General features: G+C 42.8%; 1 protein-coding gene across 1 annotated transcript in view; it reads left to right on the top strand.

The window, feature by feature from the left end:
• LOC148183404 (BDNF/NT-3 growth factors receptor-like) overlaps positions 1-27503 on the top strand; it is a 596246-nt gene that overhangs the window by 262135 nt on the left and 306608 nt on the right. Inside the window, 2 exon segments of the mRNA XM_088061407.1 lie at positions 22622-22779; positions 22781-22811. Coding sequence (XP_087917533.1) covers positions 22622-22779; positions 22781-22811 — 189 coding nt within the window.

Below are 27503 nucleotides of genomic sequence, written 5' to 3'. Positions count from 1 at the left end.
ATGCTCTGTATGGTTTTTATTTTTGCTGATCATCATTATTTTTGCTGATCATCATTATTTTTGAGTTTGGTTTCCTTTCTTCTGCAAATGGTCAGTGTTGATAACAGTCCGGGCCCCTCATCCTTCCTCTGAGAGCAGCTGGGCTTCATATCTTTCCGCTGACAATGGCCTGGTCCTGGCTGCTGATAACAGCCTGGTCTCCATTTCCTGCTGCTGATAACAGCCTGGTTTCCACTGTCCTTCCGCTGAAAACAGCTTGGTCCTCCCATTGTCTTGCCTGTTGGAGTTATCTTGCCTTGTCCAGATGAAACATATCCCTAACCGTTCAGAATTCCTTTCTAAGCCTATAACTTGCTAAGAGAAAGAATATAGCAAAAAGCATATAGCATATAACATTTATCATAATACTTGTGAAAAGCCAATATTTACAATATGAATTCACAACAGAGGGAATGCCTCGGCCACCTCCTTGTGGCTGACCCCTTGGACCTTGTGGTTTATTCTTCTGGGGCTACAAAAACTCTGCCATCATCTTCGCTTTAGCTTTTACCTTTTCTTCATCCCTTCTTACATATATTTGCTGTGTTTTTCTAACCAATTCCTCTAGAGGCTTATTTTACCACTCTTGATCTTTTTGTACTCCTTTCCTTACATCAGGCCAATGTCACAATCCCCCAGCACAAGCGGGAGTCGTGAGAGTTTCGTTTGATCTCAGAGTGCAAAAAGGACACAAAGGGATTTCAGTTTAAATCACAACACCAATAATGCATCTTTATTTTAGTGCCAGCATCATGGGTTATGCAATAGATGAGAGAGAGAGAGAGGGGAATAAAGAGACAGAGTAAAGAGAGAAAAGGGGGGGGGGGGGTTATAGCTACCAACAGACGAGACGGGGGTCGCTAGTGTCTTCTTCCATGGGGAGATCTCTCTCCGAAAGCCACTTAGAAAAGTCACCTTTATAGTCTGTTTCAAAGCAAGGGGCAGTTGGCCAAAAGATGGGGAGATGTATAGACTGTTGTGGTGTGACCCATTTCTCTATGAAGCAGGTGTGAGGTACAGAACAGGGCGCTCTTCACCAGTCCCTGCTCAGCAGCAGGAAATGGAGGCAGTGTACCGTGGCAGCACAGCAAACACCTGCAAACAATCACTATTGTGGTGTAGGTTGAGCATACGTTCAAACAATCACTTAGCAAGCATCCACCTCAACCAGGCCAGAACCCCTGCACAAAGTCCCCTGGGGTTTTCAGGGTCTTAGTCCCTGTTCTTGCAATGGTTGTGAGGCAGATGAAGGAAACTTCGAACCGTCTCTTACAGCCAAGCCTTAGTAACAAATTGTACCTTCAGCAATGTGTCAAAGGCCTCCCGTTCAGGATCCATCCCCCCATGCTTCTGCAAGGTATCCCTAACCCTCTCTAACCAATGAGAGGGGCTTTCATGTTTCTCCTGTTCTAACTACGTAGCCTTAGCTCTGTTGTTAGTTCTGGGAGATGCCAATTTGATTGCCCTAATCAAATAAGCATGGTAATTGTGGAGGCGAGCCAGACTGGCCTGGTTATTTGGGTCCCACTGGATATCCACCCGGGGGATGGCATCATCCACTATAGGTGCATTATGTCCAGTCCCTCCACACTGCTTGTAGATGTTCATCTTCCCACAGCTGTCGAGCTTTCTGTAAAATTGTTTCTCTGATGACCCAAACAAAATCCACAAAAGAAAATCCCAGTCCTTCCATGTATATTCAGCATTTCCCAAATATTCCTCTATCTTTTCCCCCACCCCTATGGGATCATATAAATATGGGGGTAATTCTTTTTTCAGTCCTCATATCCTGGGTAGTAAGTGGTACAATTACAAACCCAAACCCTCCCCCTTGACCTCCCAAAGGGACTTGGCGGAGTGGCATCTGGTGTACCCCTGTCTCTTGAGTCCGGGGGGCTTCTGATGTCCTAAACTGAGTTCCTCTTCTAGTTCTAGGGGGTGATATGATATGCTGCTCCCCTCCCCCTACACCATTGTTATTCTCAGGTGGAGCTATAGGAACAGCATTTCCCTGATCCCTTTGCTCCGGAAGTTGAGGATACAGGGGACCTGCAGCTGGCCCTGGGTCAGCTGGTAACACCGGAGGACAAGACAGGGGAAGGTGCTGAAAAACATCACAATCCTCACCATTTTCCTCTTCCCTTCCTTTTTCCTCTTCTCCTTTTTTTCTTAACACATAGATTTCTCCTGTTGCTTGTTTAAACCATATCAATCCACCTTCCCTTTCAATCCATCCTTTCCAATTCTCCTCTAAATACCTCCACAAAATTTGACACAAACTAATTCTATCTGTTCCATAAGGTGGCCATATAAGTCCATTTGGCAACTTATACTCTGGCCATACATAATAACAATATTTTACCATCATCTCCATAGTTACTTCTAGGTGAATGCATAATTTGTCCCAAGATCTCAGCATTCTCCCCAAGGGAGTCTCCAGGGATATTATGGGATCATCATCCCTTTTGCCGGGACCCCTTCCCAGCTTTACCTTTGCAACCCTCCATGGGTGCCCTGTTTGACCTGTGCTACCCTCCATGGGTGCCCTCCCAGGTTTTCTCCCTGAAGATCCCATTTTACTCACTGGTAAGATTTTCAGTGCTCCTTCCCTGCTGACTCTTCACGGACCCCCCTGGTCCACCACTCATATGTCTCCTGGACAGTCTCAGGAACCCAATCGATTGCCCGGTACCGGCCCCCACCAAGGGAAGCTGATCACCAAAACTGGGTGAGGTGCGCCTTCAGCTCCGTTCGCTGCCTGCTGGCCTGGACAATGGAAATATACTGGACAAGAACTCCAAAATTGTCAGGAAAATTAATCCACAAACACCAGAGGTTTATTTCTGAAAAAGGAGACAGAGGAGTCCTTTTACGTTATTCGAATAAAGGGAGAGTCCATGAGGTATTCCCCTGAGGTCTCCCAAATTTCTGGAGGACACAGCCTCCTTTTTATTCTAATTTCCTGGCTGCATGTCCCTTCTCTCTTTCCCCATTGGCTGAGGTACTTGAGAGGTACAGACTTCCCAGAATGCCTAATACCTAAGATTCCCCCCTAATGTATAACCCCCCTCTTAATTCTTAACTCTTGTGGAATTTCATGGTGTTTCCCCAGTGTCCCTTGCATCTTTCACTCAATCAGTGGAATCCATCCCATTGTTTCTGTTATCTCTCAGTGGTAGCTTCATCTTATCAGCAGACCCACAGCTTGTTTGTAAACACAAACCTGTCATTCCTCTCAATAATAAATTCATCCATTTTCAAATCTGCTGTGGCAAAACTTCCAGAGCTTGATTTGTAGTGTGACTATCTCCAGGATGACTGACCTGCCTGGTATGGTGTAAGCAGCATTTTGTCTAGGGCATTTTCCTGCTTGCTATGAAGACAATTGCAAGGAAAACTGGAGAAGACAGGTGGCAGGATGACATCTCCAGGAGATGAGGCATCATGTGGCAGGGAGGAGGAGGTGGCTGTGAACAGTTGTAGAGGACCAACATCTGGAGGCAAATCAGACAACTTGTGGAGTTAATCTTAGAGCTTGTGAGTGACACTGCTGGGACATGCTGAAATTTGAAGTGATGCCCTTCTATTCACAGTTGCCTTTTGCTGCAGTAATTTTTAGGTCTACATTTAAAGAGGATTTTGAGTATTTGAGGCTTCACTGCTTTAGGAATAGGCTTGGGAAAGAAGTGTGCTGTTCTGAGTGTGAGATGTTACATAGTGATTCATGTCATTATGGAAACAGACCATGGAATCAGTATGAACAGGAACACTGATCTTAAAGTAAAACATAGAAATGTGAGAAAGGAAAATATAATGATGTTGCTGCTGGAGATTAATAGGTCACACGAACACAGCTCGAGGTGTGGTGAATGGAAGAGAGCGTTTATTTCTTCAACCAGGATTTATAGGCTTCTGACTACAGCCAGGGACTGGATGGTCAGGATAACACTTTCCCACTGCACTGGCCATGAGAGATGCCTATCACAAGATGTGTATCAGAAAGAATGTACACATCTCTATGTTTACAGTTACTGTCCTGGGAAAGTCTTTAGAAAACTATGTCAGCAAGATCAGAAGCTGAGTTTTCAGGGCAACATAATGATTTCATTATTTTTGTTTAAATCTCTTTTCTGTGAATGGTTAGCTTTTGCTGTTATGTATTTTTGCTACTGTGTAATTGCTTTAATTATGAATTGCTATAAATGAAATATAGCCAAATTTATTAATAATAAATTTATTAACAATTTGTGAAAAATTTGTCAAAAAGAAAAAAAATGAACAATCACAATCACAGTTTAAGGCTAAAGTGTCGAGCCCGGGAATCGACACTGGGTGAACTCTGAATCAGTCGTTACAGTCCTGACTCCCCCAAGTTCACTGACGATCTTCTGTAGGAATGGGTTTTTTATAGGTTTCTATAGCCTGGGGCTGCACAGTTCTTTCTCTCCGAGTCTGTTGCATATTCTTATTTATTGTAAGTTTGTTAATTAGATTTACGAGAAGGGAGGAAAGGGTTTGACTGATTTTACAGGAACTGAGTTTTTGAGATGCATGATCCGGAGATATTCTGTGTTTGGTTTGTGAAACGAAGTTCCGAAGTTCCGAGGGAGGAAGGGAATTACTGGAACTGGGTATTGAGATGCATGGTCCGGGAGAATCACATCAATCTGATATCAGGTGCAAATCACTGTGTCGTTAGTACACCAAGATCTCACCAGGGTGGGCCTTGATTTCCCGGTGCCGCTTTGTTTCTTTGCAGATTGTCCTTTTCCTCTGACTCCAAGCTGTCGCTGTTGCAACCCCTGCTCACTCAACATATGCGACGAGTTTTTTATTTACTTATATATACATAGAATAAAACTGAAATATACATTTATATATCGCATGAATTGTACCCACTCTTTATGTATAAAGAAACAGCAGGCTTGTGCGAACATGTAAAAATTTGTGACTGCTTTTACCTGCTTGCTAAGAGTGTAACCTGGCAGCATGTTGGAGCTTTGTCCAGACCTGGTGGGGGCTCCCAGCCACTGCTGCTTGGGAGATAGACAACATGTTCGGGCTTGCCCGGACTTGTACCCCAGCACAGAAGGCATGACACAGCCGAACAAGAAACTGCCTATAAAAGAGGCAGAGACCAGGGATAAGGCAGACGTGTTGGTGGAGCAGAGACTCCCCCCGTCCCCAGCGCTGCTTGCTTGTCCTTTATCAACGAATTAAGAAATTGCCTTATTGATTGACCAAACCCATTGTGGTGAGCTATTTATAACATGAGGCAATTCTGTATCTTTGATCTGAAGATGTGTTGGCAGGGATATTTTTTCAAACAGTCCATCCAGCTCCCTTCCTTCAAATCTTGTTAGCGTTCAGGATCACATAATCACGGAATGATTAGATGAAAGTGCTTTATTAAAGAGCTCTGGGCATCAGGGGCACACATACCCAAATCTGACCCGACTTGGTTTTGAGCTGAACATGTTTTTATACTCTATCGTTATATAACTTACATTTTAATTATTAAACTTACACTGTTCTATTGTATGCATTGTTTTTACCCAAGCATGGATTTCTCGTGATCCCCCCCTCAACTCCCTAATGTTATAAATGCAATGGCAAAATAGGGTTAATATAAAAAGCGATTTATTATAAAACAATTTCAATCACAAACAACGAGAGAAAAAACCACAATAAAATAAATCAGCGCAGCGCTGGGTGGACAGGGGTCTATACCCAGAGGTACAGATTTACCCAAATCCAGGAAGGAGGGTAGACTGTCTGGGGTTTTTATAGGGATTTTGTGTCCTGAGGCCAAAACTCCGAGCAGTTACTGTTCAACAAAGAGTCTAGATGGTTGGTTGAATTAATTTCCTGGAACCGTGGAACTGAATCAATAGACGACTGGGCAGAGTCCTTTCGCATGTGAAAGGTTCTGAGTGCTTCCCGATTGTATCTTCAGTTGGACTCTCAGGGTGGAGTGTCCAGGTCCCGTGCGGAGCCGATGGGTATCTCGGCTGGGCTCCTCTCATTGTTTAGCCTGATTGCATCTTCAGTCGGGGCTTGCAGGGTGGAGTGTCCAGGTGCGGTGTGGAGCCGATGGGCATCTCAGGCTGGCTCCTCTCATTGTTTAGCCTGATTGTCCGTGTCCTGCTCTTTCTTTCAGGCTGATAAACGTCGCCTAGGGTCGTTACCGCCTGAATGGGTAGTTACTGCTGGGTCTGGGGAGAAATCCTTAGGCCACACTATATTTTATATAATTTTTACATTGTTACAAATACAGTTATATACTTATTTATTCTTTCACGAATTTTTATCCAAGGTTACATTTATCACACTAACACCCCCTAACATATTTTCTCATGATTCTTTAAACAATAATTATATCTAATCACATCTAACAATTGTAACATTTATCATATACTGACTACACAGGTGCAGTTTCACATGATCTTAGCAAGCACAAGGCCTAAAATTTCCCAGGGCCTACTATTCCCAGGGTTTGCCAAGCTTAACTTTATTTCAAACTACCTGAATTTTCTATGATTTTAAAATCTTTTACTATCAATCTGAGTTGTTTTTAAACAATGTACCAAAAGACCTAGTTGAGTATTACACTAAAAAGCTGTAACCATGTTAAAGCAAAGTAATTTATTTTCTTCCCTTTATGATTTCTTATAGATGCAGACAACCACAAAATCCTACAGTGAGTCTGTCATTAAGGCTATTCCATGTTGTAGGATTTGGGGATTTTGTTTTCAAAGCCTGTTTTCAAGGCTGGGGAATTGTGAAAAACGAGGTTCACATAATTTTTATAGAATTTAAAAGTTTAATAAAAAAAGACAATTAGGAGAAAAAAAAAAAGTATACAAATACGGCCGGGTGTCTCTGCATTCAGCCAAGAGAGCACACCTTACTGACAAAGGATTGCCCCTTAAAAACAGAACCCTACTACATATCCATAAATTCTCATACATATTCATACATTCTTCTTAGGATCTTTGGTGTTCTTCTGTTTAGTTTTCTCTTGCCCCCTTCCCAATAGATCAATCTTCTTGGCACCATCGAGATTTACATTCCCTGATACCAAAAATGCAATAAATTCCTCCCCCCAGAGTTCTGGTCACTGCTGTCTTCATCTGGATAAGATAGTTTACAAAAGAAAAAAAAAGGGTCTCCAGCTATCTTTTTCAGTCTTTGGGTTATACAGACAAAAGTAGTTTTTGTTTTAATGCTATGTCATAGCTTAACATATATGTATTATACCACTATTTCTAACAGAAATAAAGGAAACAATGTTAACACAACAAAATTTCCCATTCTTATACACATAACACCTTTCAACAGCAGTTTCCCACCATTCCTCAGGTATTTCCCACTCAACACGCACTAGTAATTTCCCATCTGTAAAAAAAAGTTATCATTTAAGTTATTCTTAATAGATTTGTCACACAACACTTCCTGTAATGAGAGGCTTAACTTTGTGAACTACAATACCTATTTTTCTCTAATTTAAACACTTATATTTAATCCAGATAGCATGTCTCGTATTGGGATGATTTAGACAAGGTATATGATGTGGCACTGATGGAAGTTGTGGTTCTCCCCCCTCCTTTATACAAATCACAGGCAAAAGCAAAAATATACGAGGATTTCCCGACCAAAACAGCCCCAGTCCTCCTGTTTGGAGTGGGAGTTTTCCTCCCCAAGGTGGATATTGAAAGTGTCCCAGAACTTGTCCAGGCAGGACTTGAAACTACTGATACAGGCTTGGTCTTACTTCCCAGTTAGGCGTGATTCTTAGCTCATTCATTGGATCATTTGGATTGTTTCAGTTCATTACCGCCGGTCTCTGCTCAAGAGTACATTTGGTATCACTGGGTTTGGGTGTTACAGTCCAGTCCTCAGATCTTTTGATCTTATTGGTGTGAATCCAACTTCACTCTTTGGTCCAGATTGCAGCTTCTCTGCCTTAATTATCAGTAGTATCTGAAAACAATTTCTTAATAACACAGGGAGAATGAAAACATCACATCAAAATTTTCCATCAGTATTCTTTAAAATTCTTGGGTTAATCGAAATTTAACAGTTAACATAGGAGCCAATCTCTTTCTGCGAGTTCAAATTAGTTAAACAAGAAAGGCTAGGTTAGTTTTGACTTCAAATAAATTACATTCATTACCTTTTTACCCTTTGGTTAATATTTACTTGTTTAGCTTCACAAACTTCTTTTATCGGTTTCTTAGAACAAACCCCTTCCTTTTAACAAAAAGAGTAAAAGAAAGAAAGGGAAAAAAAATAAGAGAAAAAGAGATCCTATTTCAATAAATTAAACACCTTGATGAGGTTTTCAGAACCTAACGAGCAAGACTACTTTTACTTTGGTCTCATCATACACCGGTCTGTTTCTTCGGCCATTGTTCTGTTCTTTTTTTCCCATTCACAGCAGTTTTTCAGGCTATTTCTCTCTCCCCCTCCTGCTGCCGCAACTCTGGGCCGAGCAGGCTGTTTCAGCAGCTCGCTCTGCAGGGAGGGGCCCATAGGCTGTCACTTGTGTGCTGACCCTGAGGCAAAGCTCGTGTCCCCTCTTTCCCTGCTGCGCCGTCCCTTCACACACAGGACTGGCATTTTCAAACACACTCAGCTCCCACCACAGCCGAGGGGCAGAGCCCGGAGTCCACAGTGCTCTGGTCTGGGGCTCCTCTGCTGGGCCAGCTTGCTCCTCAGCAGCAAACCTCACCCAGCACCGCTGCCAGGCCGGCGAGCGCTGCTGGCACCTCGCACCCCTCGAGACCCCGGCACAGACACGGTGGGTCCTGCTCCAGCAGTGCCCCTCACGAACCGTGCTCTGCACCCTTCACATCGGGTGGGAGAGGACCGGGAGCAGCCACACCGGGCCCCACTGTTCGCCACTCACAGGGACCGGGTCCTGCTGCAGCCGCTTTACATAAAAGCAATAAAACAACACTTAAACCTAGCAACTCCTAACCCAGCGCTCCAGATGCTCCTAACATCCCCTAGTTCGGGCACAATTCTCATCTCTAATCGCGCTTGAAAGTTTTTCTCCTCACAAGCCAGTGCTCACTCTTCGGAGCCAACAAGACACTTCTCGCTCTCTTTCTAAAAATCTTTACAACTCTAATGAAAGGCATCGCAAACCTCTCTCTCTCTCTCTCTGCCACCACCATCTCGCCACTCTTTACACCACATCCCTCCAGAATCTGCACTACACGAATTACTTTGCTTCAGAATCAACTACAAATTCCAACACCTCCTTTTGGGGACCCTCCCCAAAGCCATCAAAGGTGCTAGACACAGAGACCAGTCAGCTAGCCAGCTACTTTTACCAACTAAAACAAACCTGCAATTACTATTTCCACTGCCTTAAACAGATCTTCAGTCAAGCTAGAAATGAAGACACAGACATCATTCTTCTCTAAATTTTCTTCTACAAGTACAAAGGAATCCATCTTCACACAGCTGCTTAATGTGAATAATCTCTAGTGTAACTTTTTTCATGACAAGATATGATCAGGTCTTTTATTTTTACAGGAATTTAGATACATTGACAAGTTTCTGACAATACCTTTATGTTTCAACAGTACTTGCAGCTTATATACTATGAACAATCTATAGCAAGAACCAGTCTTGCAATTGTTTTCAAACGCTTCTTTCACAAAATAAGACTCATCTCTAAATTAACACATGTACTTATTAAAATAGCCCAAGTTTAGAGTCTCCAAAATTCTCTTCTCAATTTGAAATACTAACAATTTTAATTCTAATCTTTTAACTGGGTCCACTTCTGCTTCTGTAATAAGCACAGCTGCAAAACAACACAAGCACTCCTAGAGACATGTGCACTTTCTTGGCAAATTCAAAAGAACAAGAAATCATGGCAGTTCTGAGCCTGATCTTCACTTAAACACACCATCACAATAACTCTTTAGAAATCATCAGAGAGATGATCAGCATTTCATATTGTGAAAAGAGAGGAAAAATAATTTTCAGCAGCAGTAAAAAGATTTACAGCAATCCACAGGATTTTGCTTTTAGGCTGGCACCAGGTTCTGCTGTTAAGAACCATGGGCTGTGCCCATCAGCACGGGACACAAACAACATTAGCGTTAACAGCTCTCACACTTATTGACAACCTGATAAGTTTTCACCTCAAGAAGTGACTACTATGCAAATTACTGTAACTTGCCTTTAAAATTAAAATCAACCACAAAATTCTACGATATTCACTAAAGTAAAGAAATTGGAAGGCATACTAAGAAATGGGTTTGTTTCTCTTCAAAACAAATATTGCAGTCACTCAAGAAAAAACAAACAGAGCTTACTTCTTTTTTCATTTTCTCCCAGGATGCATTTCTTGGAATTCTTCTAAGCTTCTCTCCAAAACTTCTCTGCTCTTCCTGAAATCTCAAATTTTAAGCACCGACACAGCTTACTGCTGCAGAAGCCCACAGCACCATCATATACGGAATTCTCTCAGAACCCGGTAAAACAAAGGCTTGCAACTTGCAGCTCCCTTGGTTTGGACCTGATACCATACGCCAGGACTGCTCCATATCTCACTCACACATCTGGCTAAGAAAAAGCTCTCTGAGACATTTTGACACCAGTCCTTACTCCCGGAATCACAGAACTTAATGTGCCCAAGGTCTCATAAGACCCCGGCATAGAAAACCTGGGTCCCAGAGGGACTCACCTGGCTTTCTCACCATTGGGCATGTTCCCGGCCTGTTTCACAGCTTCAGGAGGTTCCAGGAGTCACTGAGAGCTCCTCCGATCCCCCTGTGCCTGGAGCAGGGAACCCAAACCAGCATCTGTGGTTCAATCCAGCCTGCCGGCAGCCACCTAAACACAGCTCTCCGGCTTGAGAGCTCCAAAATAAGTTTAAACAATCCAGGGGCACCAAGACTTAGAAGGCCCCTGCCCTCACTTTACTCAAAAGGGATAGGCTGAACTCATCCCCTCAGGGCACCCTCCGTGCCCTGATCTTATCAGGGTTCGGCCGGACGCACCACCGGCCGGAGCTCCAGGAGTTCCCTTGCACTCCTGAGGCTGACCTGCCCCTCCGTCCCAATAGCTCGGCAGGGAGTAGCCCTGGGAGCACGATCTCCCAGGAAAACCTTTCACCTCCGCCACAGTGGGGCAAAAAAAAAAAACTTCTAAAAAAAACCAAAAAAACCAAAAAACAAACAACTTCAAACGCTGAATCACATACCAGCTCACCAAAGCGACCCCTCCCCCGCAAGCAGCTCTTGTTGCCCAGGTGGGAGGAAAGGCACGGAGGGAAGATCACCACTAAAGATAACCTTGGCTTTGCTCTGAGACCAAAGCTGCTATCCCGCTGAGAACAGATTTGATACAACACCCCCGCGGCTCCTGGGCTACAAGCCCCAGTTCTGGTTTGCCCCCCACCTGGGGCTCCAAGACAGGAGCTCGCAGGGAGGAAGCGAATCACTCCATGTGTCCCCACCGTGATCCAGTCCCTGTGGAAACATCGACCCGTGTTCACTCTTACTCCAGCACAGCACAGGAAACCTTTCCTCTTTAGCAACACAATTCCAAAAAAACCCACAAACTTTAATGCAACCATCACACCTATTTACGCATTCTCACATCTGTTCATTCAACTCCACCCAGTCACAGCAAGACAATAAGGTGCTCTTTACTTCCCTTGTTAATATCCGCCCATGGGCACTGTAATATGTCAAATATCCCAAGTTTCTTGGATTATTCCTCAATTTGGCAGTTTTAAGTCCAAATTTCTTGGATTTAATCTTCAACTTGACAAAGTTTTAGAGAATCCACATTTTACTCTGTTTTCCCAGTGGATTGTGCCAGGAAAACCTTGGGCTCCCTTTCCCGAGGGGCTAACCCCTCCCCTGAGACCCAGTCCCAGTAACCCCGGGGGTATCTTGTAACCCCCGCTTCCCGCTCCCCCAAAGATTACTTACAATCCGTCTTCTTCTTTGGGTCTTCGTGCACAAGAATTATGGAGCAAAAATACCGCGGTTTTTAGGGAGCCTTTTCCCCTTTCCTTTGCTTTATTCCTCTCCTTCTTGTCCTCGGGGTTTTGACCTGCAGCCGCTTGGCCCACGCTAGGAGAAACGGAGCGGGGTCTGCTGAACTCAGCAGGGGCGTGCCTGTTTCCCCGTTCTGGATCTCCGGTGGTCCTAGAGGTGAGGTGCTTATCCCAGAAAGAGCCCCCAAAAATTATTAAAAATGAAATTAAAAGAAAGAAAGGAAGAAAGAGAAAAAGAAATCTTGCTCTAAGAAATTAAACACCTTGACGAGATTTTCAGAACTTAGTGAGAAAGATTACTTTTGCTTTGGTCTTATCATCTACTGGTTTGTTTTTCAGTTTTTGTTTTGGTTTTTCTCATTCACAGTAGTTTTTTTCAGGCTGTCTCTCGCTCTCCCCCACCCCTGCTGCCGCAGCTCTGGGCCGAACAGGCTCTGTTTCAACAGCTCGCTCTGCAGGGGCCCATAGGCCGCCACTTGCGTGCAGACCCTGGGGGCAAAGCCCGTGTCCCCTGTCTCTCTGCTGTGCTGTCCCTACACACACAGGACTGGCATGTTCAAACACACTCATCTCTCACTACAGCTGAGGGGCAGTGCCCAGGGTCCACAGTGCTCCAGTCTGGTGCTCCTCTGCTGGGCTAGTTCACTCCTCACCGGCAAACCTCACCCAGCGCTGCTGCAGGGCCGGCGAGCGCTGCCAGCAACTCCGCACCCCTCGAGACCTCGTCACAGACACGGCGGGTCCTGCTCCCAGCAGCGCCCCTCACGAACCGTGCTCCACACCCTTCACATCGGGTGGGAGAGGACAGGGAACCACCGCTTCGGGCCCCGCTGTTCGCCACTCACAGGGACCAGGTCCTGCAACAGCCACTTTGCATAAAAGCAGTCAAACAACTCCCAAACCTAGCAACTCCTAACCCAGCGCTCCCAGATGCTCCTGACATCCCCCCTTTCTGGCACAATTGTCACCTCTAATCGCTTTTGAGAGTTCTTCTCTTCACAAGCCAATGCTCGCTCCTGGAGCCAACAAGACACTTCTCGCTCTCCTTCTAATTTCCACAGCTCTAATGAAAGGGATCGCAAACCTCTCTCTCTCTCTCTGCCACCATCATTGCGCCACTCTTTACACCACATCCCTCCAGAATCTCCACTACGCAAATTCCTCTGCCTGAGAATCAACTACAAATTCTAACACTTCCTTTTGGGGACGCTCCCCAAAGCCATCAAAGGCCCTAGACACAACTGACACTCAATGCAGAGCAGATGACCCCCCCAGAGAGGCCGAAGAGACCAGTCAGCTAGCCAGCTGCCTTTACCAACTAAAACAAATCTGCAGCTACTATTTCTGCTCCTCTAAACAGATCCTCAGTTAAGTTCTTTCTTCACTTTTCCCCAGGATGCATTTTTTTTTTTTTTAATCCTTTTAAGCTCTTTTCCAAACTTTACTGCTCTTCCTGAAATCTCAAATTTTAAACATAAACACAGTTTACTGCTGCAAACGCTTACCACACAATCATACAGGGGATTGTCTTAGGACTTAATAAAACAAAAGCTATAACTACAGGGTGGCCCCCCCACTCCTCCTTAACTGTGGCTTATGCTACACACCAGCACCACTCTGCATTCTACTTGCACATCTGGCTCAGAAAGAGCTCCCTGATAGTCTCACACCAGTCCTCAACCCCTCACCACAACACAAACAACCTAATACAGTCCACTTCCTTCCAAACAAATCAAAATCAACTTTTAAATTAACAACTACACATTTATTTACTCACATTCACTCACATCTATTTTACTCACTCTCACTCATTTTTACTCAAAGATAAACAACAATGTGAAAAATGAGATTCACTTAATAAATTATAAAAAGTTTAATATAAACAAAAAGACAATTAGGAGACAAAGGAAATAAAGCAAAGGGTTAAAACGGCTGGGTGCCCTGGCGGGTTGCCAGGAACACACCTGGTATCTCGGGAACACTCTTTTTATCCCCTCCTGCTGTGAGGGTTTAATGCATTGTCGTGGTTTTAAACCAATAACTAAGAAAATTACTTATTTCTTGCTGTGAGATATGGATTAGAACAAGAGCAAAACAGGCATAAAACTTAAAAGGAAAAAAAAAAGAAAAGTTTATTGACAAACTACAATAAGAACACCAGAATAAACTTCCAGAAAAACCTTTTCATCCCCTGTCTACCCACTATTCCCTTGTTCACATGACAAAAGAGACAAAAACTTTGGAACTTTGATGGTTAAAACAGTCCCAATTCTTACTACAGTCTTTTCACCAGTCTTTATAGAGAAACAGAAGTTTCTTCCTGTTAATTTATGGAGTTTCTCACAAGAAAAACTATTTTTGTTATAGTTTTCCATTGCTCTAATGTTAGCTGCCCAGAGCTGCTGTTATTAGAGCCCACTCCTCCCATTTTCACATCACTCTCAAGTGTGTATGGGCCATGGGTCTAGGGATGGGATTTTTAAGGATAAGTTATTCAAAGGCAAAAAGTCTTCTTCATCTGTTTCTGTGAGCTTCACTAGAAAACAGTTTTCTCATTGCCTCTCAAGGCTTCAAATCTTCCAGCACTTCACTGTACCATAATTACTCTACCTTTTTACTCAAAATTTACACTTTGAACACTCTATTCCTCCCTATTTACTGTCATGAATTAAAGGAGTGTTTTCAAGACCTTATTGTCCATTTCCATAGTTTTAACAGAAAGACATTTCAGCTTAATTAAAGCATCTTCTTAATTCTCTACCTTTTCTGAAGCTTCTTTTCTTTCCTGTCACTGGTAGTTTATAAAGTCTCTTTTCATGTTGATCACTCTCTTTTTCTCTGTCTGGATAAAAAGATTAATCCGCAAGTCTCATCTGGGAAATGAAAGAGTTAAAATCTTGCCCAAGCTGTTGTAGGTAGTTCTGTGGCCTCGGCCGGTGCAGGAGCTGGAGCCGTCTGCGATGGAAAGTTCCTCATGGCTGCTCTGGAGAGTGTAGTCGCTGCACCCAGCCCGCTGCAGGTCCAGAGCCTCTCTCCTTCTTCACTCAGCGGTTTCTTTTCTGAATTTAGTTACAGCAAAAAACCTGCAGCTGAGCCAGAGATCGGCTCGGCCCGGCCCGGCCGAAGCCCGGAGAAAACTTTTTCCGCAGGGCCCGCATCTCCCGGCCGGGAGACGCTGGGCCCAGCCCAGTCCCCGCCCGGCCTCATGGCCTGGGCAGGGAACGGGAGGCCTGAAGCTCTGCCGCCCTTCCCAGCCAGGAAGCAAAGAGAACCAAGAGAGCTCTGGTTTTACACTTTAAGGTAGGGTTCACAAGTTGATCCCACTTTTCAATGGCCTAAACTGCTGTCAATTCTCAGCAATGACCGATAATTGGTCAGGAGAAAAGACTCCAGGCAGTTCCCAGCAACTTAAACTTTCTTAAAGGTAAAGTAACTCCATGACATGCATATTCAAACTTTTTCAAGAAGTATTTAGCATGTCCCCTCCCTGGTTCCGCCTATTTAGAACATGCTCTGTATGGTTTTTATTTTTGCCGTTCAGCACTATTTTTGCTGGTCATCATTATTCTTGCTGATGAGCATTATTTTGAGTTTGGTTTCCTTTCTTCTGCAAATGGTCAGTGTTGATAACAGTCTGGGCCCCTCGTCCTGCCCAGGTGACAGCTGGGCTTCACAGCACATCCTTCCGCCACTGCCACCGGCCTGGTCCTGACAGCTGATAACAGCTTGGGCTCTATTGTTCTTCTGCTGATAACAGCTTGGGCCCCACTGTCTTTGCCCTCTGGGGTTTCCTTGCTTTGTACTTAGGAAATTCTTTTAAACTTAAGACTTGTTAGCAAGAAAAAAAGTACATACATAGCCAAAAAGTATTTAGCATATAATATTCATCCTAATACTTGAGAAAGCCAATATCACAATACAGATTTACAACAAACAATAAAATACTTTTTATTTTCAAGTTACTGATATCTTCCCATGGGTATTATAATGCCTTGGATGTTTTAGGTTTCGTTGCTGTACCCCTCAATCCGGCTCTGTTAACCCCAAATTCTCTTGGGTGTGTCCCTCAATCCTGCTCTGTTAACCCCAGATGCTCTTGGGTGTACTCCTCAATCCAGCTCTGTTAACCCCAGATGCTCTTGGGTATATCCCTCAATCCAGCTCTGTTAACCCCAGATGCTCTTGGGTATATCCCTCAATCCAACTCTGTTAACCTCAGATGCTCTTGGGTGTACCCCTCAATCCAGCTCTGTTAAGCCCAGATGCTCTTGGGTGTACCTCTTAATCCAGCAAAGTGTTGGGGATCCCTGCTGTTTTCCCAGTGGATTGTGCCAGGAAAACCCTCAGCTCCCTTTCCCGAGGGGCTAACCCCTCCCCTGAGACCCAGTCCCAGTAACCCCGGGAGTATCTTGCAACCCCCCTTCCCACTCCCCCAAAGATTACTTACAATCCGTTTTCTTCTTTGGGTCTTCGTGCACAAGAATTATGGAGCAAAATACCGCAGTTTAGGGAGCCTTTTCCCTTTCCTTTGCTTTATTTTTCACCTTATTGTCCTCTGGGTATTTACCTGCAGCCACTGCTGACTCACATATGGGGAAACGGAGCGGGTCTGCTGAACTCAGCAGGGTGCGCACTTTTTCCCACTCAGGATCCTTCAGTGGTCTTCAGGGGTGAGGCATTTATCCCAGACAAAGAGCCCCCAATTGTGAAAAACGAGGTTCACATAATTTTTATAGAATTTAAAAGTTTAATAAAAAAAGACAATTAGGAGAAAAAAAAAAAGTATACAAATACGGCCGGGTGTCTCTGCATTCAGCCAAGAGAGCACACCTTACTGACAAAGGATTGCCCCTTAAAAACAGAACCCTACTACATATCCATAAATTCTCATACATATTCATACATTCTTCTTAGGATCTTTGGTGTTCTTCTGTTTAGTTTTCTCTTGCCCCCTTCCCAATAGATCAATCTTCTTGGCGCCATCGAGATTTACATTCCCTGATACCAAAAATGCAATAAATTCCTCCCCCCAGAGTTCTGGTCACTGCTGTCTTCATCTGGATAAGATAGTTTACAAAAGAAAAAAAAAGGGTCTCCAGCTATCTTTTTCAGTCTTTGGGTTATACAGACAAAAGTAGTTTTTGTTTTAATGCTATGTCATAGCTTAACATATATGTATTATACCACTATTTCTAACAGAAATAAAGGAAACAATGTTAATACAACAAAATTTCCCATTCTTATACACATAACATTTATTAAAAACTAGATTCACTTAATAAATTATAAAAAGAATTTAATATAAACAAAAGACAATTAGGAGACAAAAGAAATAAAGCAAAGGGTTAAAACGGCCGGGTGCCCTGGCTCCTTGCCAGGAACACACCTGGTATCTCAGGAATACCCTTTTTATCCCCTCCTGCTGTGAGGGGTTAATGCATATTCAAGCATGTCCCCTCCCTGGTTCCGCCTTCTTGGATCATGCTCTTCGCAATTTTATTTTCTGCTGGTCAGCATATATTTTTGCTGGTCATCATTATTCTTGCTGGTCATCATTATTTTGGAGTTTGGTTTCCTTTCTTTTTGCAAATTGTCAGGGTAGATAACAGTCCGGGCCGTCATCCTTCCCCTGAGGGCAGCTGGGTTTCATATCTTCCGCTGATAACAGTTTGGCCTCTATTGTTCTCCTGATAACAGCTTGGGCCCCACTGTCCTTGCCCTCTGGGGTTTCCTTGCCTTGTACCTAGGAAATTCTTTTAAACTTAAGACTTGTTAGCAAGAAAAAAAGTACATACATAGCTAAAAAGTATTTAATATATAATATTCATCTGCGAAAGCCAATATCACAATACAAATTTATAACACATTCATTTTAATATTTGCGAAAAGCCAACAATATAATATGTAACTATAACAGGAATGCTTGGAGATGAAGAGGAATCAGGCTGGGACTTAATGCAAGTCCAAGAAATTTTTTGTTGGGCTGCAAGATCATCAAATAAGAGTTATATAAACAGCGGGAATACATTTCTGCAGACATTGTTTATAATTTGAGCATGGTATGTGAGTTGATTGTGTGTAATCATTAAATTTTGCATCTGTGCAGAAGTCATGTTTAAGATTAGCTAGTATGTTTGTAAATGTGTTGGGCCTTGAGTGTCCTTCCTTTTGTTCCATCTCACCTCAGGAATTGTTTGCCCATTAATTGCCGGGAAACCTGATTGCTGGTACTTGTTGGGTGCTTGAGAAACACAACGAGTTTGGATGGGCCCAGGGGAGAAGGGGGGCAGGGGAGGGCAAGGGTGGGGGCAGCTGGGGGCTGGGTGGTTTCTTGGCCTTGAGAGCGAGACACTCTCTCAGAGCTGTTGCGGCTTGGAGAAGGGAATTCGCCGTCACCCAGATGGAGCTGCTGATTCTTCTTCCATCTTCGTTTGTGGGCCTCGCAGCCTCTGTCATGCCGGGACGTGCAGCAGTGCCAGCCAACACCACGGAGTTGCTGATACACCTCATCCATCGGCCCGGGATCTCTGTTCATTCCTGCCATTCCAGCAGCCTGTTCCGCAGAGTCCTGCAGGAGAACCGGAACTGACTGCCCGAGGGGGTTTGCGAAGCAAAGCCTCTCCTCCATCCTTTCCCATCTCGGCCGAGTAGGCTGTCACAGGGTCCCTGGTTCTGTTTGTTGTTAATGCTGTAGTTATTGTTGTTTGTTTGCCTTGTTATACATACTAGTAAAGAACTGTTATTCCTATCCCCAGATCTCTGCCTGAGAACTCCTTGATTTCAAAATTACAATAATTTGGAGGGAGGGGGTCTACATTTTCATTCCGAGGGGGGCTCCAGCCCTCCCTAGCAGACACCTCTCTTCCAAACTAAGACAAAATGAAAAATTAATTTGAAGCTATTATGGTGGAATGTTTGTTGACACCAAATTGAGATGTCTATTTCAATATAAGACTTTATAATTCATGCAATCTTTTTGGACTATAGAAATCTTCCACTCACAGGAAATTAAAAATGGTAAAGGCCTTTTTGTTATAATGCTGTGGGGCTAACACTAATAAAACTGTTCAGAAGCAATTAAGATAAGGAAATTAAATCCTGAAATTAATTGTATGTGAAGAATGCAATTGAATAAGTTGTATTCTAATAGCAATAATCCACTATAAACTGTGAATTCATACATTACTTATGTTCTCTCCTGACTGCACCTATCTTGATACTGAAGCCTGCAGAAGTAACCTGCTAATGCAGTGAAATGTATATAGTTTAATTATATATATGTTTGTTCAGCTACAGGCTTCATTCAGTTTTGAATAGACATAAATCAACATTTGAAGAGACCAAAGTGTCTGCTGTAAGACCTCTCAAGGTCTACCTTTTTGACATCATGGAAGATTAATGCTGGAAGGGGACTTGGGAGATTATTCCCTGTCCTAAGCCTGTGTCAACTATGTATCTTTCCTGACAGCTATTTACCTAACTTGGCTTCAAGATCTCGACAAATGGCAATTTCTGTACAATTTATGAACAATTACAGTGCCTGAGGAAGTCTTCCTGACATTTTATTTCAGTCTGTCTTCATGCAATTTTATCACGCAATGTTTCATTCTGGTCCAGTGTAGACATGAAATAAATACTGTTCCCTTCCTTATGCAACTGTCTTGAAGACCCCTGTTGTGTATCTCCTCAGACATCTGTTCTTTAGGATAAAATACAACTAGTTTCTTCCAGTTTTTCCTCAGGTCTCTGAGCATTATTATAGCTTTCCATGTCATGTTTTCAGTTGATTTGCTTGTATGGGAGACTCCTGTAGATAGTGCCTCTGAACTCTAAGATATAAATCAGGGAGGGCTTAAAAGAGAGAAATAGTTTCATTAGAAAAGGGGTTTTTTGTTTGTTTGTTCGTTCTTGTTGGGCTGTTTTTAAACAAATGTTGTCGTACTATATTAAGAATGAAGTACGACATGACTCTTAGCTGCATTGTCCAAGAGAGCTCCAAGAGAACTAAGTTTATTATCCTTGATCTGCATTTATAGACAGGTTTGAGAAGGTCTGAGAGGTAAAACTCTCATTGGTCATAAAGCAACACATCACTATCATTGGTTAAGTGGAACACAACCCCTTGAGTGTTTCTTACAAGTAAACAACAAGGATCCTAAACAACACCTGCAAAGATTGTTGTCCTTTACCAAGGACTGATTGGATTCTTTCTTATGCTTTCTCAGGCCAGAATGAGAAGCTTGTGTGACTTAGTTTCACACAGCACTGTGCTTCCTGCTTGCTTCTTGCATTTAGCATTCACAAAATGTAAGTTAAATATCAGGGAGAAATTCTCCATGATCTGCCATATCTACATATCTTCTATGTCTAGACATCACAGTTGCCTATAGTTGTTGAATGTAATATAAATATAAAAGACCGTTCAAAATAAAGCTTGTAGTGAGATGCTAAAAGTCAGAAAAAAATGTGTCATGCCATGGCTAATGAGTTTTCTTCTAGAGGAAGTGCAAGATAGGCAGGGATTCAAAAGATGAGCTAAAAAGGAGATGTATATTCCATTAAGAAACTTGAATCTCAGCTTTATAACAAGAAATTTTGAGTTTCTGTTCTTGATGAAGTATAAAACTTGCCTTTTAATCATGCAGAAAAAAAAATAATTTCTTGGAATCTATAGCAAATATTGGAATCTCATGAGGAGAGAAGTCACATGTAAGTGCTTTCTGAGAACATCATACTTAACTAGTAAAAAAATGCATCCATCCGAAAAGGAAAAAGAGAGAAGACTCAGTATGAACTCAAAATCCAACAGAGCTAATGCTAACTGGCAATGTGCATGCACTGTTCTGTTTTTGACTGACGGTAGGCCTGTCACGTGAATAGGTGAGGCTTCCTCAACCTTTAGTCTGGGGAGATTTACTCAGCCCTTAGTGTTTAATTTGTCTGTAAGTGTTCCAGGAAAGTCGAGACTCTTGTGCTCAACCAGTCTGTCAGCATCCTATTAGGGGGACCCTTACTGATCAGTCCTACTGGACTGGAGGGTGTTTGACTGATTTAGGGAAACACACCAAGAGCATAAGGGAGACCCCTCAGCAGGTCTTCCCCTTTGAGTACATTCCTTGCTGCCAGTGACTGCAGTGTCCACAAAGGATTCACACTAACAGTTTATGGAATAACACTTGTCATTTATATAAAATTGTGACAGGTTAAGGTTCAAAGGTTGTTGGTCATAGTGTCTGACTGCAAAAATTTACTTGAAGGAATATACAGACAAGCTCTAATACCTAGTAAAATATTCAGTGTGTAGAGTATTGTTCTTACCCAATAGGCATCCCTATGCAGGAGAAGACAGGTTCAGCCCGTCAACTGATCCCAGCAGTTGCCATGTAGTCTTCCCTAACTTTTCCCCCATTCTTGACTTTTATACTATATACTTTTATACTTACTTTTATACTATTTCTTCATGTTTAGGTGGTTTGAGTGACTCTAGTCATACATACCTTTGTTACTGATTGCTTTTAAAGGTACAGTCAAAAAGAACCCAGAGCACATGCTCAGTGAGGGGTGGTTGTACCTTGGGGGTGAGTGACTTTAGGATGGAAGGGTGTGTTAATATTATTATTAGGCTTTAATGAAGCAAGTTCATCTAAGGAGAGGGATTTTGCCACAGTTGCTGGGTCAGCAGTAGGACATCTGGTTGACAGATACTGTGTGGTTTATCAGCTGCAAATTACCATTGAGCACCCTTCCCTGCACTGTGCCACTTTCCATTCCACCCCCTCAGCAGATGTGTGTGGATGGGGAATCAGCATGGAATAAGTTTCAAGTCCTGCCAACTACATTCCATCCAGGAAGCAGCAACTGTGATTTACCCTATAATTTCAGTACTGTTATAACTCCTGTTAAGATGCCAATACAACTCTTTAGTTTCTTCTAATTGTATCCCCAGTTACCTGTCCACAGGGTCCCCCGTCATTTTCCCACAGCACTATTACCATGTTTCTGCACAAACTGGTCTTTGTTTCTCTGGGAACAAGGACTTGAAGCAATTCAAGGCAATTTAGCCATTCTGTCCTTCAGGAATCATACAGCTTCCCATGTTACAATGACCCCATCTCCTCCACATCTATTGTCATGTTATAATGACACCTCAAATGGAAGGTGGATGTTTGCCAGATTTGTTGGAAAAGGTATTATTGCAGTGTGGTCAGAGTAGAGCATAAGGCAAAGTTAATGTGTGTATTTCATAGATTATTTCTGAAAATGATAGGAGTTCATCAAATTTGGAGATCTTTCCCAGTGACACAGTATACTAGACCCTGGTGTATTTAGCCTACATGATCTCCAGTACAAAAATCAATATGACATTCCCACTCCTAAAAGCCAGGCATATAAAATTCATGAGGTAAGATCAGCAAGGGACATAAAGAGAGCTCTTGACTAATGGGATGGAAAACAAATTGGTCCAAAAAAACCCCCAAAAAAACCAGAAAAATTGTCTGAGGGAAGGAAAAATGTTCTGAGTTACAGGATAATCTTTTTTTCTAACTCTAGGTCCTTCTTCAGTTATCAGCAATGCTGATGATTTGGCAAGTCCCCTCCATCACATCTCAAATGGCAGTAACACTCCATCTTCTTCTGAGGGGGGTCCTGATGCAGTCATCATTGGGATGACAAAGATTCCCATAATTGAAGATCCCCAGTACTTTGGAAATTGCCAAAAGTCAGCTCAAGACAGACAACTGTAAGTACAAATGCTTATATGTAGTATGTAATTTAGTCTTTTTTTGGGGGGAAGGGTGCAAGGACTGGGCTCCTTAGCAGTGCTAATAGAAAAATGGTGTAAATTCCTGGAAGTAGAAGGGTGGAGTTAAAATGTACGCAATTTGTTAAGGAGTACTTTGGTTCATGGGATGAACTGCTTTACATTTGTCAAAACTAAATTCAGCCTGTGAAAAACGAAGTTCACTCCTGTAAATTTTAAAAAGTTTAATAAAGACAATAAGAGACATAAAATAAAGCAAAGAGTTAAAACGGCCGGGTGCCTTGGCGCGCTGCCAAGAGCACACCTGGTATCCCAGGGATACCCCTTTTATCCCATCCTTGCTGTGAGGGGGTTAATGCATATTCAAGCATGTCCCCTCCCTGGTTCCGCCTTCTTAGATCATGCTTTTGCACAGTCTCAGTTTCTGCTGGTCATCATAATTTTTTTGCTGGTCATCATTATTCTTGCTGGTCAGCATTCTTTTGGAGTCTGGTTTCCTTTTCTCTGCAGATGGTCAGTTGTTGATAAGGGTCTGGGCCCCTCATCCTTCTTCTGAGGGCAGCTGAGCTTATCTTTCCCCCCTGCCCACGTCCTGGTACCGGTTTTTTTGATAACAGTTTGCTCTCCCTTTCCTGCTGCTGATAACAGCCTGTTTTCCACAGCTTGATCCTCCCATTGTCTTGCCTTGTCCGGATGAAACATATCTTTATTATTCAGAATTCCTATCTAAGCCTATAACTTACTAAGAGAGAAAAGAATATAGTGAAAGCATATAATATATATTTATCAGAATAATTGTGAAAAGCCAATATTTACAACATGAATTCACAACAAGCCCTCCTTTTATTGTTTTTATAAATAATTTGGCTTGAGCAATAATTCTTGTTTCCTAGCTTCTAGCACTCGTTCATTTTTCTCACAAATCAATTTAGCTTCTTCTAGCGGATCTTTCACATTATTTTGTTTTCTTAATATCATGATTTTTTGTGCCGTTCCAGATGTAGCCAATTTTGGGTCTGTAGGCATTGCTACTATTTGCATGCCCTGCACCACTTTGGTGATTAGTTGGATGAAACAGGGGATTAGACAAGGAAGGAATATTAAACCAGCTGTAGCGCATAGGAGGAAGAAACCTAGCTTCTTCCACCATTCTGTCCCCAACAGGTTATTCCACCAATTGGTGGTCATCATTGACTCCCATTTTTGGACTGGCACATGGGCTATTTTTCTGATGTTCTTGGCGATATCTAGAACGGCATTTCCATTGTCATCAATTTGCAAACAACAATCTGATGTATTAAATTTCCTGCAAACACCCCCTCTTCAGCCAATAGATAGTCCAAAGCCAGTCTATTCTGATATATTGCAGCTCTGGCTTGGCGTTGCTGACTGACTATTAATTCCATAGCCCCAGCTGTTTCATTGGTTATGATTTCTACTACAGCTTGGAGTCTTATAATGCGATTTAGCATGTAAATTGGGGTTCGATATCCCCAACTTCCATCTTGTGCCCACGTAGCTGGCCCATATGTTTCTAGTATGCGTTCAGGGGGCCATTCCTCATCTCCCCATTTTTGAGGTCCTCCAAACAATTCCCTTTTATTTCTTTTTAGGTCCTCATAAACCGGCACTCCCAATTGATCTCCATCTGGTCCTGGCAAAAGGAAGAATCCTGGTTGAATGATTCCCAGAGTACAACTCCCTTTCCATTGTGAAGGGAGCTTTGGGTATGCCCTTTTCCCACATATCCAAAATAAGCCATCTGGTGCCTTCCAATAGTCATTTTTCTGTTGATTTATATTTTCCCAAAATTTAGATATTTCTGGGATTCCAGAGTAAGGATTTTTTCCCTTTACCATTACATCTGAAGAGTCTGGTTCGATTATCATACACACAATTCTTTTCTTTTACTTTTCCTTGGGTCCAATACAAAGTTGGTTCCTCTGGGATCCACCATGTAGAAGTTCCATTGCTAACCTTATACCTTTTACAGGGAGTTTTCCCTATTTCTTTAATAAATTCCTTACCAGTTCGCCATAAACATTCTTCCCCTATCACTGTTGAACTTAGAATCCATCCTTCTGGTTGAGTCCCCCCTCTTATATTGGTCCGGTTCCACTTAAGGAGTTCCACCGGGCCTATGCTACTACCTTTCCATGGCCATTCCTCCGTCATCAAGGCTCCTCCACAGACCCAGCAGTTCGTTATGTTAAGTTCTTTACTTATCCTCTCCCCTAAATCCACAAACAGGTTTTTCCCTAGTCTTGAGATATCTATTTCCCCTTTTAATTGCTGTTTGAGCCTTGCATACAGGTCCTGACGTGAGGTTAAGTTAGGTTTAGGTTTCTGTGTTGGGTTTATCTTTTTTCTTATCACTTGCTCTTTTATCAAATCTTGGGTCTTTCCCTTGACCGCCCCCGTGAAGCAAATCCATTTTTCCCCTTTTGGGCAAGTGCTTCCCAATCTAGTACCACTGACTCCTAAGTTTTCTGTGATCCAATATTTTTCTCCTTTATGTATACAGGTACTTAACTTGGATGGGTTATAGCAGTGACTATTGATATTGGTGTGGGTAATAAGAAAGAAACCCCGGCGTTTTTCCATGTAAAGTTTTCGATAGCATTTGTAACATGGCTTTGCTGGTGTCCCAAAAGGGAAAAGGATAAGTGACAGAAGAAGGAATAATAGGGGTCCAGTATGGCTTACACCCCCACCCATCCTGCCTATGAGGTTGCAGCTCACAGCAGGTGTTTTATATTCTTCTTGGTGGCGAGTTATAGAGGCCAATCTGGTCTTGCCCCCTATTTCCTTGTCACTTCCTCTTTTGTAATTTCCAAGCAAATCTCTTCTGACACCTTTTAACAGTAGTATCCCACCGTTCTTCAGGTATTTCCCACTCAACAGGCACCAGTAATTCCCATCCACAGAACAGAGTTATTATTTCAGTTACCTGCAATTCTGTTTGGATAGAGGATCTATTATGTGCTCGACACTCCCTACAACAAGAACGCCGATTGTGTGAGCTGCAATACCAATTTTTCCACAACTTAAACACTTATATTTAAACCCAGCTAGCATGTCCCGTATTGGGATGATTTATACAAGGTATATGGTGTGGCACTGATGGAAGTTGTGATTCTCCCCCTTCTTTATACAGATCACAGGCCAAAGCAAAAATATGAGGATTTCCTGACCAAAACAGCCCCAGTCCTCCTGTTTGGAGTGGGAGTATTCCTCCCCAAGGTGGATATCGAAGGTGTCTCAGAACTTGTCCAGGCAGGACTTGAAACCACTGATACAGGCTTGGTCTCACTTCCCAATTAGGCGTGATTCTTTGCTCATCCCTTGGATCCTGTGGATTGTCCCAGTTCATTACCACCCAGCCCCCGCTTTAGAGTCAATTTGGTATCACCCGGTTCAGAAGTTTATAATCCACTCCTCAGGTCTTTTCACAGGTCCCTTGATTCTACTGGCGTGGATCCAACCTCGCTCCCTGGTCCGGATTGCAGCCTCCGTTGTCAGCAGTACCTGAAAAGGACCTTCCCATTGAGGAGTTAAAGATTGTTCCTTCCATGTCTTTACCAGTACCCATTCTCCTGGATGAATATTATGAATTTTGAACTCCAAAGGGGTGGTTTGAGGGATCATTCCTTTTAGCCTTAGGTTTTCAAGTGTTTTAGCAATTGTGGTGACATATTTTCTGACACTTATTTCCCCTACTTCATAAGTGGCAGTTTCATGTCGGGTGGTAAGGAAGGGTAGTCCAAACATCATTTCATAGGGTGACACTCCCAGGTCTGACCTGGGTTGTGTTCGAACCCTTAATAGAGCCAGAGGTAAACATTTTACCCAGGACATCTGGGTTTCAATCATTAATTTTGTTAAGGTCTTCTTTAAAGTTTGATTCATTCTTTCCACTGGCCCTGACCTTTGTGGGTGCCAGGGGGTATGCAATTCCCATTTTATTCCCAAGGTTTGGGTTATTTGCTGTAAGACTTTAGATGTAAAATGTGTTCCTCTATCTGAGTCTATTTTATTAATCATTCCATACCTGGGAATAATCTGTTCCAAAAGAGTTTTACACACCACATTAGCTGTGGCCCTGGCAGCAGGAATAGCTTCCACCCAGTGAGTTAAGTGGTCTACTATTACCAATAGGAACTTCCATTTTTGGACTTGGGGAAGTTCAGTGAAATCCACTTGAATACTTTGGAATGGCCGTAAGGCTAATTCACGGCCACCTAATGGTGTTTTTCTCATTATTTTTCTATTTACCTTTTGGCAAGTTATGCAGTTTTCAGTTATTTGTTTTGCTACCCCAAAAATTCCAATGCATCCAAAATCCCTTAGAAAGTGATCACACAAAGCCTGAGTACCCCAATGAGTTTTCTGATGCATATCTTCTAATATTTTTCTGGTGAGTGGCTTATTAAGTAACTGTCTCCCATCAGGGAGTTTCCACTTTCCAGACTGATCCCGTTCTCCCCCTATCTTAAGCAATTCTTTTTCTTCTTTCTCACTAAATTTAGGGATTTCCAATTCTTCCCTGTCTGGGGTTAAAATTAACATTACTCGTTTGTCCCCATTTTCTGCCGCTTCTTTAGCCTCCTGATCCGCCAAGTTATTCCCTCTTATTTCAGGTGTCATTCCCTTTTGGTGTCCTTTGATATG

The sequence above is a fragment of the Pseudopodoces humilis genome, chromosome 12, assembly GCF_049639895.1.
Source record: "Pseudopodoces humilis isolate 2021_Gansu_Grassland_sample_001 chromosome 12, ASM4963989v1, whole genome shotgun sequence".
Lineage (NCBI taxonomy): Eukaryota > Metazoa > Chordata > Aves > Passeriformes > Paridae > Pseudopodoces > Pseudopodoces humilis.
The sequence above is the reverse complement of the archived record's forward strand: the minus strand, read 5'-3'. Positions and strand labels throughout refer to the sequence as shown.